Source organism: Podarcis muralis, chromosome 12, assembly GCF_964188315.1.
Source record: "Podarcis muralis chromosome 12, rPodMur119.hap1.1, whole genome shotgun sequence".
Taxonomy (NCBI): Eukaryota; Metazoa; Chordata; class Lepidosauria; order Squamata; family Lacertidae; genus Podarcis; species Podarcis muralis.
The window spans coordinates 62,344,224-62,360,728 of NC_135666.1; the positions used below are offsets into that span (position 1 = coordinate 62,344,224).

A 16,505-nucleotide genomic window follows, 5' to 3' on the forward strand; every position below is an offset into this window, starting at 1 on the left:
CCCCAGATGTTGCGCCCGGTGCGGCCGGCCCCCCCTGCACCCCCCACGCTACGCCACTGGCTCGGAGGCCCGTCTCCCTCCTGGGGGAGCCCCCCCCCCGCCCGCGCGCCCCCCTTGAAAGCAGGTCTGGTCCCGGAGCCCCCCTGCGCCCCCAAGCCGGCTCGGAGCATGGCTCTCTCCTGGCAGGGAGGACCACCAACACACACGTGCCGAGGAGGAAGGGAGCAGGGGAGATGGCAAGGCTGTCCTCCTTGTGCGGAGCTGGAGTAGCCTTCACGTCTCGTGTGGACGGAAGGAGAGCCATTCTGAGTCTCCCTCATCCCCGAGGCTCTTCGGAGACAATGGAGTGCGCCTTCGGGGGTGAAGCACCGAAGTGACTCCGGGCTGTGTGCCTGGAGGTCCTGGGCTGCCCAGAGGACAAGATCTCTCTTGATCCTCTGACCTGGTCCAAAGGGAAGCAGATCAATACATTGGGCAGGTTATGTATTGGGTGATCCGTTTTGCTGAGCTTGAGTCTGGACTAAGGATTAGGAGCTGCTGTGTTCGGAGTCCATACAGGATGTTCAATCACAGAACCTTTCAGGATTTGGGCCTCTGCCATTGGCCCTTGAACTCTTGAGTTGTGATTCGCAGGTTGGAAGTTAAAACAGCCAATCACGTTGAAGGTGGGAGTGGCCCAGGCTTTCAGGAATGTATATAAGCAGTTGCTTTGCTCGTTTCCCAGTTATGTAGTTCAATAAAGGTTCTTGCTGTTATCACTGTCTTGCCATGTGGGAACCCACCTACACTTCAGGGCACCAGCTAGGCTGCAGGAGTTGCCAGAAGGAGGCAAACAAGTGGCTTGAGAGAGGTAAAGTGGCAGATAAAAAGGCAAATGGCCTTGGAAAGGTGAAAACCCCCAGAACAGGCCTCGTGGACCTTTTTTTCCGTACTTTGCAATGGTGTTTTTTTACAGCAAAACCCAATCGTCAAGAGTAATCCAGTATTAAATCCAGAAATCGGAACATGGCCCAGCAGTTTTGCATCCTGGTCCACCAAATATTGAGAATCCCAAGCAAGCAAGGTTTATCCTATTTCATGTAGTGGCTGGTGCTTCACATGGTACCTTACAAATAGTGCAAGCTTACTTTATTACGCCATGTCTGCACATTATTTCAGCCTTGCAATAAAAAGCATAAAGCCTGTTAGTGACTGATCTGCCTGGTTGGAGAGTCCACCTTTTCTCTGATGTGCAAAGGTTGAGCACTGAGTCCTCCTCTCTGCTGGTACAACATCCTGTGCCTTATTATAGGCAGCTTCCCGTCTCCCACATTGGATAAACCTTTCCAAAGTTTCAACAAAATTGTAAGGGACAAAGAGGCAAAATGTGGAAAACCACATAAACATAAGCACATGACTAGAGCACAAGAGCACCATTTCAAATGGCTAGTATGCCTTTCTTCAGGTCATTTTTTATTTTTTACTGTTAATGATCCATTACAGCCTCATAACAGGAACCTTTCGGCTGAAGAGCAAGGTTTTTTAAATTCCCTAAATCTAGACCTTTTAAGGACTTGCAGACCCAATTCAATAGGTAGCTTCCATTTTAAAATTTCAGTCTGCTAAAAGCTTTCCTATTCGACAAAACTCATGCAGGCAATTGAGATATTTTAAGACCTCATCTCTGATTTTAATTTTTTTTCTTTTTACATGGTTTTTGTGTCCCTGGTTTCAGCAGCTATTAATGAGGATATAACCAAAAGGCAAAGAGAAACAACTGCAGCCTGCTCCTGGATCTCTGCTCCTGGGTGGGGAGATATTCCAGGAAGGGCTAGAATCTACACTCATAATTTATTCACTTATGAGTATATATACCCTGCCTACTAACTGAAAGATGTGAAAGGGTGTGTGTGATTATAGCAAAACCAAACAGGAAAAGAAAAGAGTGCTCTGCAGTTATAAATTGATTTTATTTTGAAAATAATGCTAATATTAATCCTAGAAGGATAGGAGGAAAGCTTCAGAATTAGGCATTCAAGAAGCGTTTGTTAAATCCAAAACTTTTGCTATATAAAAAGGTGATAATGGAACTCCCTTGCATTGCTCCTTTAAATTCAAAGCCTGACACCTTCCCTGCATCTTCCATATAAATATATCTTTTAAAATTCTTCCAGGCCTTTTAAACCCCTGCAATTTTAACAGATCATGTGATTGTCATGTTTTGAGCTATTGCTTACAAGCTGTATAACTTTATCTTTGCTTCTCTTTCTGCCAGGAAGGATTTTCTTTAAATGCTGCAAGGTGTAATTTTTATAATAGAGGAACCCCCCCCCCCATTTAAGTGTGTTCAATTCATGCACAACTGTGCATATGCGTAGCACCAAAAACCCAATGGGGGAGAGACCTGAAGAGCCTCTACAAAACCCCAATGCACCTCCAGCCGACAAAGACTCCCTGGAGCCCAGAGGGCGTCCTCTTTAGGGTCTGGGAAAGAGCTCCTTGCAAGCTGAAGTCGCAGCAGGGTGCCCCCCATTTTTGCACATTTCACTTATGCGCGCAGGGGACCAGAACGTTACCCCCGTGTAAACGGGGAGCCGCCTGTACAGAATTTCTAAAAGGTTTTAGAGTTTTCATGCTGGGTCTTTACCGAGCAGTCATCTCTAACTAGAAGCCAGAAACACATAAGGATGCATTCAGTGACAAAGGCAAGCAGACTGCAGTCACAAGAGAAGCCCATGGGGGGGGGGGCAGGGGGGAGGCAAGAGCTGAAAAAGCAGGTGCAAAGGTATGAGAGAGAAGCCAGGAGGTGCACCCAGTGAGGAACTGGAGAGTGATGGCAGAGACCAGTGAGGAAGAAGATGTGTCTCAGCATCAAAAGCATCTGGAGGTGTTGGGCACAGGTGTGTAGACACACAGGTGGCTTTGCCCCCACCGATGATGATCCTTCACAAGGTCTTGTAGCCCCTGGGCAGGAAAAGGGCTTCCTCCACCCCCTTTCAAACTCCAATTCCCAATTAAGCCTTTGCTTAAGTCCTTAGGTCCTGTGCCACAATGTTTAGGAAGACCCTTGTGGTATCTCGGAGATTTTGTCCAGTGACTTCAGCAGTTCAGCCACCACCTGCAGCTCTTTCGCGCCAGAGAGCAGCTGCCTGGAATGAAAGCAGGAGGTTGTTAGAAAGAAAGGGGGGGGGATGAGTGACTGCTTAGGCCAGGAATTACTTATTTATAAAAATATTTGTATGACCACTGTATCATAAGGATATATATCAAAGCAGTTTACAGCAATAAAAACATAAAACCATACAATACAAAACCAGACAGACATCCGTTAACCATTGTAGAAGGAGGCATTCTAAATTGTCCATGGAGGCCTAGCAGAACAAAAATGTTTTCAGCAGGCGTTTAAAAGTTGGCATCGAAAAAGTTGGCTTGCTGAATCTCCAGTGGCAGAGAGTACCACAGGACTGGACCAATGACAGTAAAGGCTCAGTTTCTTGTTGCTGTCAAATGAACCTCACCAACTACGGAACGCCCAACAGCCCTCCTGCAGATGATCTTGGTGATCAAGCTGGGGTATAAGGGTCTGGGATATAAGAGTTCAGGGGCTCCCTGAGGCACCCTGGGCCTAAGTTACTGAACCTGGCACAGCAATAAGTGGGCTTACTGGCAACTCCCTTATCCCCAACTGCACCCTTGGCAGGTTTTCAAGGAGGCCATGAAAGCATTTGGCTCAGAATAGAAGCTGGCCTACGCAGACATGGACATCTGAGTGAACTTTTGGGAACCTGGATAAAGTGGAGCAGAGACTGAGCTGCATTCCTAGCACACAATTCAAGAGAAGCCCAAACTATTACTTCCATCTCTTTCGATTACAGATACAGGTAACTCCCATCCTGAATGGTAAGGGAAGTGCAGGGCTTTGGGGGGGGGGGGCTCTGCCAGGGTCCCAGCCCCCCCCGCCTCCTCCTCAAAGCTGGGCAAGTACTTACAAGGCTTTGGCATGTCATACCGGTTGCAGACATATCATTAAAAAAAAACAATATTCCCCTAGTGACACAAACAGGACTTAAAATGCTGGGCTCCCTCTGTTTCCACCCAAGTCGGACTTGTCCACACTGAACATCTGTGGCTCTGCGGGATTTCACACAGGAGGCCATAAAATGCCAGAGGCAGAACTTGGGAGAGTCTGCCTGCAAAACTAGCCCTCTGCCCAATGAGCTACAGCCCTCCCAAGTTTGTCTTGATGGCAAGGGCTGAGGACTGAAACCATACTTCGTTTTCAGGGGAAGGGTTGCAGCTCCACACGCAGAAGGTCCTGGGTTCCATTTCCAATGGAATCTGCGGGAGACCTCCTGCCTAAAACCCTGGAGAGCTGCTGCCAGTCAGTGTAGACAATACGAAGTTAGATGGACCAATGGTTCTGACTCTGTAGAAGGCAGCTTCCTAAGTTTCTACCCTGTTCCCCTTTTTAACACATGGCTGCTGCTTTGAAGTTTCAGGGTCTTAAAGGAAGCGGCTTGTTGGGGGCTTGTGGAAGTCGGCTGGAGTTCATCACATCTCTCGCTGTTTGTTGGATCAGCAGAGTTTGTGGAGACCCAGCAGAATCTTCAGAGATGCCTCGGCTATGGGGAAAACTCCTCTCCCACACAGTTCAGAGGAACCAAGTGTTTCTTGTCTCCACACGCAAGACGAATAATAATAATAATAATAATAATAATAATAATAATAATAATAATAATAATTTATTATTTGTACCCCGCCCATCTGGCTGGGTTTCCCCAGCCACTCTGGGTGGGCGGCTTCCAACAAAGATGAAAGATACACTAAAATGTCACATATCTAAACACTACTGACTACTGTATTGGCCCGAATATAAGCCACACTTTTTTTTTCCAAATTCCAACTGTGAAAAGTTAAAGTGTGGCTTAAATTCGTTACCTTACAAAAGTTGGCTTTTACAATATCACTGCTGAAACAGACATATGGTAAAATGGAACAATTTTTATTATTATTGCCGATTTGCAAGCTTGAGACTGTTGTGCAATTAACCCACAGGATTTTATTCTACATTTGCCATTTACAGGTGTGAGTGCATGCGGAATTGTAGCAACTGAATAGCGATTTCAGTGATTGTTTGGTAACTTTTGCTGGCTTGCAAGATCGAAGGCTTAAATTGGCTCAGAGTTACAATTCTACCAACCACAGCAATTTTCAGCCTGTAACCCAATTTTAAGGGAGCGGCTTATATTTGGGTATTGTCTTTTTTTCCTCCCCCCCCCCCCTAAATTTTAAAGGTGCAGCTTATTTATGGGTATGGCTTATATTTGGGCCAGTATGGTACTATATAGTTCTTTAGGTCTCTGAATTAAAGATACATGTGGACAGAGAGATCTGCTAACACATGGTGCTGATAATGCCAAAGTTGCAGGTTCCCTCCCTGCATGGGACAGCTGCATACTCCTGCACTGCAGAGGGTTGGACTAGATGATCCTCAGGGTCCCTTCCAATTCTATGATTCTATGCTAGCTAATGCTACTGAGTAAAACCCATCCTCACAGACTCAGTCAAACAGGCCCGGACAAGGAGAAGACAGAAGCAATGCCCTAGAGACTCTTATCCTTGTCTTCTCATTCCTGAAACAATGAGGGCGAATGTCTCTGAAAGTCATACCACTGACCGCTGATGTTGCTATGTTGCCTGGCACCTTATCTCAGAGCACCCAGACCGGGGTGTGTGTGTGTGTGTGTGTGTGTGTGTGATGTGCTAACTCAAGGCCTGGACTGCGTCATTTAACTCATTTGTTTACATCACACAAGATGGCTCATCCATCTCTCGTTGAGGTGCAAGTTGACTGGGGTTCATGTAGATTTTAATCTACAGATGCCGGATGTTGAAATGTACCTGATGGATGGTTGGGACTTTGTGATGACGGCGCGGAGATTCTGCAAGGCAGCACTGGCATTTTGCTGCACTATGGCCAGGTTAGCCGAGTGGCTAGATTTCAAGGCTTCATTTTCTAACCTGTAGTTCTCCACCTGAACCTTTAAGGTAAAAAACAGGAGGGGGGGATACATCAGTGGCTCACCACCCCCAGCTACAGAGACATGTGGATAAAAAGCACAGAGGAGCTAGCTCAAAGGATCCTGGAGATGCCAGCAAGCAAGATTAGTTGATAACGTTGCTGCAAACAATGCAAGTCTGCTAAGCAGGGTTTGGTTTTTTTTTTTTTTTTTAAGCATTTTTCACCCTGCTTTTTCTGCCAAAACGTGTATAAAGCCCTTGGCTTCCCCCAAAGGATCCTGGGAACTGTAGTTAACCCCAAAGAACTATAACCCCCAGCACCCTTAACCTACGTTTCCCAGGATTCTTTGGGAGAAGCCAGGTGCTTTGAATTTATGGTGTGTAGCTAGCCACACACACAAGACGTGGTCTGGGCAAGTTTCCTGGCAAAGGAGTTCAGCCGTGTCTCGCCTTCAACCTGCAACGTCTCCTCAGCCTCATAACCAGAACAGGAGAAGCGCCTGGGGGCTGGGTCAGGCCAGGGGCCTGTCTGGTTCCACATCCTGTTCTCACAGGGGCCACCAAATGCTCATGATGGGAAACCCGCAAGCAAGAGCCAGCTTTCCCCTCTCGCCCTTTCCAGCAACTGGGATTCAGAAGCTGCCTCTGCCATCCTGGCTAGGAGCCAGCTTCGTCCTCCCCTCCTCCCTGAATCGGTCTAATCCTCTTTTGGAGCCCTCCAGGTGGGTGACCCTCATGGCCTCTTGCGAGAGAGTCCCCCAGTTTAACTCTCCACCCTCCTCAGCTTTGCCTTAGCCGGTGCTCAGAAACACAAATGTCTGGCTTCTAAAAAGGACTGAGAAGAAAGGGAGACCCAACGGAGGAGGCCCCCAGGCCGTACCTGGAGGAGGCTGTTGTGCTGCTTCAGCTTCACAGTGCTGGTTTCAGCCTTCATGGCCCGTTTCTGGAATAGAGAAGAGCAGGGCTGGTCACTGGAGCCGGAAGAATAAAGGAGGGGAGCGGGGAGACCCTGAGGTCCCGCTATCAGTCAGAGGCAGTAGGCCTCTCATGACCAGCCGCCCAGAGCCACATGCCCTCCTTGTGGGCTTTCCACGGGGGGGGGGGGGGGGGAAGAGAGCAGCGTCCCAACAGAGTCTAGGAGCAGAATCCCCCCACCTGCTCGCTGTTGTGAGTCAGCTTCCATTACAGATGGATCACATTCCCATTTCGCACAGCTTTCCAGGGGCCACACGCAGGGCCAGAGGAAAGAGTGCAGAGCAGCTGAGATAAAGTTGACCTTTTGTGCAGTTGGCATCCTTCTCCAGGCCCTCAGAAGGCAGTCTTCTCTCAAGGACACCGTCCAGGCTGGCAGAAGCCCTCAAGAGGGCAGGAAGTAAGGCTGATTCGGGGGTGGCCTGTGGAGGGTCTTTGGGGCCGGCAGCCTCTCCACAAGCTGCTGGGAGGAGCTGCCCATTGCCCCACCACCACCAAGAGATGGGTCAAGCGAGGGGGGCAGGTAGAGAGATCTGCTTCCATCTGAGATCTCAGAAACAAATTGAGGATAACAGAGACCACTGTCCCCTACAAACCAGGTGTATTATTCAGCAGTCAAGACACAGGGAAGAGTGCCCATTACAGAGCCATCCCAGGGCTGGGAGGGCCATGGTCTTCCTCCCATGGCAGGCCAGACTCACCGCCATCAGCTCAAGGTTCTCCTCCACCTGCTGCACCATCGCCTCCAAGTCCCGCGTCTCCTTCTCCTCTTTCCGCCGACTCTCCTCCAGGGTCCTTTCCAGCTGCTTGATTCTAGTTTACAAAAGGCAACAGCAGGGAATCAAGCATTGCCTTTGTGTGTGGGGGGGGGGGCTCCCTAGCTCAGCAATTCCCAAACTTTTGGGGGCCACCACCTCCTTGCTTCCATATATTCCTCCCCCCTCAGTGCCCCCTACCCTATAAACAGGATCATTCAGAATAGTGGTTTGCACAGCGCACTAAGGTAACAGCACAAAAAATGTTCAAAACAGTAACAATTTATTGCACCTTCATTCAAAATCAAATTAAAACTATTTAAAGCAAATTTAACAATTGAAGCTTTTAAACAAAACAGATTTGCTGCCTCCTCCTTGCCTCTTAGCGCCCCCCCCCCCCAATCTCACTGCCTCCCAGTGGGATTGGCCATTTTAGTAGTCACCTTAGCTGATAAAGGACCAATTCAATTAGTATAAATTTGCAAGAGCATAGCAATACTTTGCAAGTGTGAAAGCCATCATCTCAGAAGAGATGACTCTCCCCCCGCAGGCCCATTCAAGGCAAGAGAAAATGACTCTTCAAGAGATTCAAAAAAATTGCAGGTGCAAATATTAAGGACTTATATTAAAAATAATACTACGTGTGCTGCTCAATTGATTGGGAACACGTTTTAAGATGACTTAAAGGCATTCTTAATCAATGAATCCAAGTGACTGATTCACTGTTGAAGTCATAACAAAAATACTTTTCGAGGTTTGGTTTTTGTTTTTTTTAAAGGGCTTGTTATTTAGCTAAGTTGGAGGAATTTTTTTGCGAGAAACACAGTATGTGTACCTCTCTGCCTGACTCTCAGAAACTGCTTGAAGATGGTTGATCTTACTCCTAAACTTGGAATTTTCTTCTTTTAACTGCAAAAGGAAGAGCAAAAGAAATACCTAATTGAACAAATGTTTGCCTCGTATATCAGTAGCAAAGTTGTTTGGATGACACTGGATTAAGACAATGTGTATTTTGGGATAAAGAAAAACATGAATATCTAAATTTTTGGTCAAGGACCCAGGTTTGACTCTGTTTGCTCTGTCTGCAAAATTAAAGGGATTTTGAATTATTAGGAGAAAAAAGGAACCGAGGAAGAATCCAGAGTTCATGGAGCCCAGAGGGCCAGTATGAAGTCAGGATGTTGAAGGTGCCTTTAGGGTAGCCATATTTCAAACAAACCAAGACATATCAGGGATTTTCCTGATGTATGGCAAGCCTACTTTAAGACACCAAAACCCCATCTCTCCACAACCAGGTTCCTGGCTGGGACCCACACTAGTACAGGGCCTCCAAGTAGCCTTTGAGCAGTCCCTGGGGCGAGTTTCAAAAGTGTGTGTGATTTGGGGGAAGTGGGGAGCGGAACAACTCTCACTGTTAATTATAATAACCTTCTGATGTTTTTAAATACTAGTTTACAACAGTCTTGTTAATAATTTTAATGTTTATTGTAAGCTACTCATAAGATTTGTTACATTCAAGAGGCATATGAATAAAATAAAACAAAAAATTAATGGGTGGGGGATACTGCTCCTCCCGAAAAGCCTGAGGTGAACACAGGCCCCTGGGGGCCCATATGGTCCAGCCTACACAGAGGCCCCAATAGAAAGCCCACAAGCGGGGCCTGAGTGCAACAGCAACTCTTCAGCTGTGCTCCCACCAGCTGGCATTCCGGGGTAGACTGCCCCTGGGCAGGGAGGCTCCTGCTATCCCACTAAACCAGGCATAGGCAAACTCAGCCCTCCAGATGTTTTGAGACTACAAGTCCCATCATCCCTGACCACTGGTCCTGTTAGCTAGGGGTGATAGGAGTTGTAGTCCCAAAACATCTGGAGGGTCGAGTTTGCCTATGCCTGCACTAAATGTTCATATGGAGAGCTAAGCTGGATTGGCCCAAAGGGAGCCCATCTGGTCCCGCCTCCTGTCCTCACAGTGGCCAACCAAGATGCCGCAACGAGAAGCCCCAAAACAGGACTGGAGCAAGAGCTCAGAAGCATTACTGCCTCCAACGGGAGGCGGGGGGGGGGGGGGATAAATTGGGTGGCAGGAATTAAGAAGGGCTACAGAACACTTCCTTCCCTTGCCCAGCCTGGGACTTGAGAACCTCGAAGCAGACCCATTTGCCAGGGAGCAATCCTGGCCTCCCAGCTCATTCAGGAGACGTGGACTCGCTATTCAGATGGAAGGAGGAGCATTAGGAAGAGACCCAAGCAGCCTACAATTCAGATTCCCATCTTCCTCACTTCTTCGTAAGTCGGCTGGCAAGGAGGCAGATAAAAGCTGTCCCCCCCGGCAGCTCCATCCACAGGCAAGCTCTGGTCCTCCTTGGCCCCCAGCTTCCACGGAGTAAACCTCTGGAGCTCAGACAGGTCAGAGGGATTGCAGCAGAGAGAGTCATGGGTGCTGTCCAAGGAGGTGCTGGGCATCCTGCCCAGGTGGGCCTCTTCAATGGCTGATGGCTGGTAGGTGCTGCTCCATTCGCTGTCCTCGTCTTCATCCTCCAGCGAGGAGTTAGTTGCCATTGGGTTCGGGGGAAACAGCTTGTGGAAGGCCACATCCAAAGACCCAGGGGACGAGGTGCTGTCGTCCAGGAGGAGTGAGAACCTGGAGGAATCCTAAAATGTCAAAGGGGGGAAATCTGTTCTCAGCCTAAGGAAGAGCCTTGGGATACTTCAAAAACACAGCCCATCACTCAGGAAAAGAAACCCATGGATACCTGACTGTAGTTGCTTAAGAGCAGCCCAGAGAGAAGCGGCTCCGCTGCAGCTCCCAAACACCGTGTGTGTGTGTGTGTGTGTGTGTGTGTGTGTGTCACTCTCCCCTCTCCCCTGCCTTTGCCTCCCAGAGGGGGCTGTAAGGGCCTGCCTGAGCCTGAGGGGGTGCAGGTAGCACAGGCACAGCTTTCCCACCGCTGGAGGAGGAGGGGGGAAAGGAGGAGCCATGCAGGACAGCAGCGCCCCCCTCTCACCGCGCAGCCCCCTGGTGCAGGTCTCTCCTCCCGGCCCCCCTTTCCTCCGCCAGTAGCCTTCTCTCTGCAGAGCCACTACTCTTCCCACCTGTGGCACAGGAAAGAGGGAGGCCCGTGAGTGCGGGGAGGTGTGGGAGGTTCCTGGGGGGGGGGGACTCAGCCACTTGCCCCCTTGATTCCTGGTGCCCCCCATCGCCCGCTTTGCCCCCCAGGCCTTACCTTGGGGCTGCTGGTGTTTGACCCCGAGGAGGCCAGGGCAACGCCGCTCAGCCCCTTTGCTTCCTCCAGGACAGGGGCTGCCAAATACTGGTTCTTGCTCCGCACAAACTCCTTGAAGGAGAAGGGGTTGGCCTCTTCCTCCTCAGGTGCAATGGAAGATCCAACTGGAGGAGGAAGCCAAGGAAGGAAGGAAGCCTTACAAACAGGGGAAGGAATAAGAGGGAAGATCTGGGACTGGGGGGGGGGGATGCACAGCCCCCCCCCCCCAGGATGCTCATTTTGCTTGCAGCTGCAAACACACACCTGCCTTGACTATGATAAGGGCGACTTTTATGGCTCCCCCTGGAAAAAACAGGAGAGACGCCTAGCAGTTAGAGCAAGGGTCAGCAAACTTTTCGAGCAGGGGCCAGTCCACTGTCCCTCAGACCTTGTGGGGGACCGGACTATTTTTTGGGGGGAGGGATGAACGAATTCCTATGCCCCACAAATAACCCAGAGATGCATTTTAAATAAAAGCACACATTCTACTCATGTAAAAACACACTGATTCCCGGACTGTCTGCGGGCCGGATTTAGAAGGCGATTGGGCCGGATCTGGCCCCTGGGCCTTAGGTTGCCTACCCATGAGTCAGAGCTTCAGGCTCGGGCCTGGAGTCCCCAAGGGGCATGGGCTGGGGAGCCTCACCTACCTCAAGGGCTGCTGTTGTGGGGATTCAGTGGGGAGAACCGCCCTGGGGTTTTGGAAGAAGGGCGCTGTACTAATTTAATTAGTTAATAATGAAAATAATGCCCCCTTTAACTCCCTGGGAATACAAAAGCAGTCAAAAGCAAAGGACTAGTCCCAGAGGGGACTTCCTCCTCCTCCTCCTCCTCCTCCTCTCTCGCAGCAGCCTCGGCTGCCACTTTCCTCTCAAGCGCTTTTTACAGCAAAGACCCTCCTTGTTCTTGCCGAGGCAGCGCTCCAGGCAGCCACTCCTGAGCCGCTTGCAAGGGAGGCGCTCTGCACGCGCTCAGGAGCACCGCCCTCCGCGCTCTCCTTCTGACCCTCTTCCCTCCCGGAGTCCCGCCCAAGGCGCTCTGCCCATGCTCAGAGTCCTACCAGCGGGGCCCGCCCGGGGCTGCTGGCGCCCGAAGGAGGCTTCGCCCGCGGCGGGAGGGCGGCCGGGCCCCGCCATGGAGCCGCGCCGAGGGAGCCCCGCCCGCCCCTTCCAGGCGGGAGGGAGAGCCAAGAAAGGGCAGAGTCGCACGCGCGGGCCACAACTTCCGGCTCTCCTTCGGCACTTTCTCTCGAGGACGCGCGTCAAGCACGACCCGCCCCGCTCCTGGGAACTGTAGTTTGTTCAGTGCAGCAGGAAGGACTGCGGAAGCAAGGGGCTTTCAAGCCCGGCAAGCGAGGGGGAGAAGGTGCTGCATCCTCCGGGAAAGGGCGCGTGGAGCTGGAAGGGGCCCCGGGGCCCCTAGTCCAGCCCCGGAGCAGCGGAAACAGGATCAAATCTCTTTTCTGATGAGAGCAGCTTTTGCATCTCATTTGGAAACCAAGGACCCAGAGTCTGGAGGAAGAATGCTTGAAGTCCAGTGTGAAGTTTCCACAGTCTGTGTTGATCTGGGGAGCCCTGTCATCAGCTGGTGTTGGTCCACTGTGCTTCATTAAGTCCAGGGTCAACGCAGCCGCCTACCAGATTTTGGAGCACTTCATGCTTCCTTCTGCAGATGAGCATTATGGGGATGCTGACTTCATTTTCCAGCAGGACCTGCCCACACTGCCATAAGTATCAAAACCTGGTTCAGTGCCCATGGGATTACTGTGCTTGATTGGCCAGCAAACCCGCCTGACCTGAACCCCATAGAGAATCTATGGGGCATTGCCAAGAGAGACATGAGACCAAGCAATGCAGAAGAGCTGAAGGCTGCTATTGAAGCATCCTGGTCTTCCATAACACCTCAGCAGTGCCACAGGCTGATAGCATCCATGCCACACCGCATTGAGGCAGTAATTGATGCAAAAGGGGCCCAAACCAAGTACTGAGTACATATGCATGCTTCTACTTCTCAGAGGTCCAATATTGCTCTATTTGCAGTCCTTGTTTTGCTGATTTCATTTAATACTCTAATTTTCTGAGATTGTTAATTTGGGGTTTTCATCAGCTGTACGCAATGATCATCACAATAACAAATAAAGGTTTGACATATCTCGCTTTGCATGTCATGAGTCTATATTTGCATGTCATGAGTCTATATTAGTTTCACCTTTTAAGTTGAATTACTGAAATAATTGAACTTTTCCACGATTTTCTAATTTTCTGAGTTTTACCTGTAACCTCCCGTATTCTATTTTATCGAACACTGCTTCAGTGACTTTGTTGCGAAGAGGTTTATAAATCTGCAAATGCGCCTTTACATGGGCTTATTTCAAAACGCTGCCAATGGTTTGGAATCGTAGTTCAGGAGTCCTCTTTATGCCCATATGCTTGCCCAAGTACCAAACTCCAGAACGCTGCTTTAAAGAAACAAAATCCAATTTCTTCCTATGTCACACACTGGCCTTTAGAATGCCACCGTGGTCCGCCTTCGAATACGAGGACTTTTGTGCCCCTGTGTGCATCTTCACAGAAAGGTAGTTTTCAAATCTCCATACCGCCATCGCACGGCACCAGTCAAAATCGTCCACTAGGAAATGTCCAGAACCACAGAAGCCCTAATGAGGTGAAGCTCATAGAATCATAGAATCATAGAATCATAGAATCATAGAGTTGGAAGAGACCACAAGGGCCATCGAGTCCAACCCCCTGCCAAGCAGGAAACACCATCAGAGCACTCCTGACATATGGTTGTCAAGCCTCTGCTTAAAGACCTCCAAAGACGGAGACTCCACCACACTCCTTGGCAGCAAATTCCACTGTCGAACAGCTCTTACTGTCAGGAAGTTCTTCCTAATGTTTAGGTGGAATCTTCTTTCTTGTAGTTTGGATCCATTGCTCCGTGTCCGCTTCTCTGGAGCAGCAGAAAACAGCCTTTCTCCCTCCTCTATGTGACATCCTTTTATATATTTGAACATGGCTATCATATCACCCCTTAACCTCCTCTTCTCCAGGCTAAACATGCCCAGCTCCCTTAGCCGTTCCTCATAAGGCATCATTTCCAGGCCTTTGACCATTTTGGTTGCCCTCCTCTGGACACGTTCCAGTTTGTCAGTGTCCTTCTTGAACTGTGGTGCCCAGAACTGGACACAGTACTCCAGGTGAGGTCTGACCAGAGCAGAATACAGTGGCACTATTACTTCCCTTGATCTAGATGCTATACTCCTATTGATGAGGCCCAGAATTGCATTGGCTTTTTTAGCTGCCGCGTCACACTGTTGGCTCATGTCAAGTTTGTGGTCAACCAAGACTCCTAGATCCTTTTCACATGTACTGCTCTCAAGCCAGGTGTCACCCATCTTGTATTTGTGCCTCTCATTTTTTTTGCCCAAGTGCAATACTTTACATTTCTCCCTGTTAAAATTCATCTTGTTTGTTTTGGCCCAGTTCTCTAATCTGTCAAGGTCGTTTTGAAGTGTGATCCTGTCCTCTGGGGTGTTAGCCACCCCTCCCAGTTTGGTGTCATCTGCAAATTTGATCAGGATGCCCTTGAGTCCATCATCCAAGTCGTTGATAAAGATGTTGAATAAGACCGGGCCCAAGACAGAACCCTGTGGCACCCCACTAGTCACTCTTCTCCAGGATGAAGAGGAACCATTGATGAGCACCCTTTGGGTTCGGTCAGTCAGCCAGTTACAAATCCACTGAGTGGTAGCATAGTCAAGACCGCATTTTACCAGCTTCTTTACAAGAATATCATGGGGCACCTTGTCAAATGCCTTGCTGAAATCAAGGTAGACTACATCCACTGCGTTCCCTTCATCTACCAGGCTTGTAATTCTGTCAAAAAACGAGATCAGGTTAGTCTGACATGACTTATTTTTCAGAAATCCATGCTGACTATTGGTGATCACAGCATTCCTTTCTAGGTGCTCACAGACTGTTTGCTTAATGATCTGCTCCAGAATCTTCCCTGGTATTGATGTCAGACTGACTGGGCGGTAATTATTTGGGTCCTCTCTTTTCCCCTTTTTGAAAATAGGGACAACATTTGCCCTCCTCCAGTCTGCCGGGACTTCGCCTGTTCTCCAGGAATTCTCAAAGATGACTGCCAGTGGTTCTGAAATCACATCTGCCAGTTCTTTTAATACTCTTGGATGCAGTTCATCTGGCCCTGGAGACTTGAATACATCTAGACTAGCCAAGTATTCTTGTACTATCTCCTTAGTTATTCTGGGCTGTGTTTCCTCTGCTGAATCATTTCCTCCAAATTCTTCAGGTCGGGCATTGTTTTCTTTATCGGAGAAGACTGAGGCAAAGAAGGCATTCAGGAGTTCAGCCCTTTCTGTGTCCCCTGTTTGCATTTCACCATCTTCTCCTCTGAGTGACCCCGTGGTTTCTTTGTTCTTCCTTTTGCTACGAACATACCCATAAAAGCCTTTTTTGTTGCTTTTAACCTCTCTAGCAAGCCTGAGTTCATTTTGTGCTTTAGCTTTTCTGACTTTGTGTCTACACGTGCTGGCTATTTGTTTGAATTCCTCTTTGGTGGTTTCCCCCCTTTTCCATTTTTTGTACACATCCTTTTTTAATCTTAACTCAGTTAAAAGTTCTTTAGATAGCCACCCTGGCTTCTTTAGGCACCTTCCATGTTTCCGTCTCATTGGTATTGCCTGAAGTTGTGCTTTTACTATCTCCCTCTTAACAAACTCCCAGCCATCTTGAACTCCCTTTCCTTTTAGTATTACTGTCCATGGGATCTCACCCAGCACTTCCCTAAGCTTTATGAAGTCGGCTTTCTTAAAGTCGAGAAATTGAGTCCTAGTATGCTTGGCTGCTCCTTTCCGCTGTATAGTAAACTTCAGAAGAGCATGATCACTCGCGCCTAATGATCCTTCCACTTCTACCCCACTAACCAGGTCATCAACATTGGTTAGGACCAGATCTAAAATGGCTGTTCCTCTTGTTGCTTCTCCCACTTTCTGGACAATGAAGTTGTCTGCAAGGGCAGTGAGGAATCTGTTTGACCTTATGCTCTTGGCTGAGTTTGACATCCAACAAATATCCGGGTAATTGAAGTCCCCCATTACTACTATCTCCCTTCCTTTTGCATGCTTGGCCATCTGTTCCAGGAAGGCATCATCTATGTCCTCCGTTTGGCTTGGGGATCTATAGTAAACTCCCACAATGAGGTCACTGTTATTCTTCTCTCCCTTAATTTTGACCCAAATGCTCTCACTTTGGCTTTGAGGTTCTAAATCTTGGATCTCTTCACAGGTATACACATCCCTGACATATAACGCCACTCCTCCTCCTTTCTTGTCTGGTCTGTTCCTTTGAAATAGATTGTATCCCTCCATTATTACATTCCAATCGTGGGATTTATCCCACCAGGTTTCAGTGATTCCTATTATGTCATATTTAGTTTGCTGTACCAGGAGCTCAAGCTCATCTTGTTTATTTCCCATGCTTTGCGCATT

At 48.9% G+C, this 16,505-nt stretch overlaps 1 protein-coding gene across 2 annotated transcripts; it reads right to left on the bottom strand.

Annotated features, from left to right (window-relative positions):
- Positions 1 to 1,930: 1,930 nt before the first annotated feature.
- Positions 1,931 to 12,208, bottom strand: LOC114607248 (endosome-associated-trafficking regulator 1-like). 2 transcript variants are annotated; one of them, XM_028750263.2, is made up of 8 exons: positions 12,051 to 12,208; positions 10,952 to 11,115; positions 10,008 to 10,379; positions 8,563 to 8,636; positions 7,674 to 7,785; positions 6,881 to 6,943; positions 5,881 to 6,020; positions 1,931 to 3,128 (listed from the first exon to the last, which is right to left on the bottom strand). In XM_028750263.2, the coding sequence occupies exons 1-8, from the start codon at positions 12,124 to 12,126 to the stop codon at positions 3,035 to 3,037; spliced, it is 1,095 nt and encodes a 364-aa protein (XP_028606096.2). In that variant the 5' UTR covers positions 12,127 to 12,208; the 3' UTR covers positions 1,931 to 3,034. The 2 variants fall into 2 exon arrangements, with proteins under 2 accessions (XP_028606096.2, XP_028606098.2); XM_028750265.2 differs by lacking the exon at positions 5,881 to 6,020.
- Between the last annotated feature and the right edge of the window lie 4,297 nt (positions 12,209 to 16,505).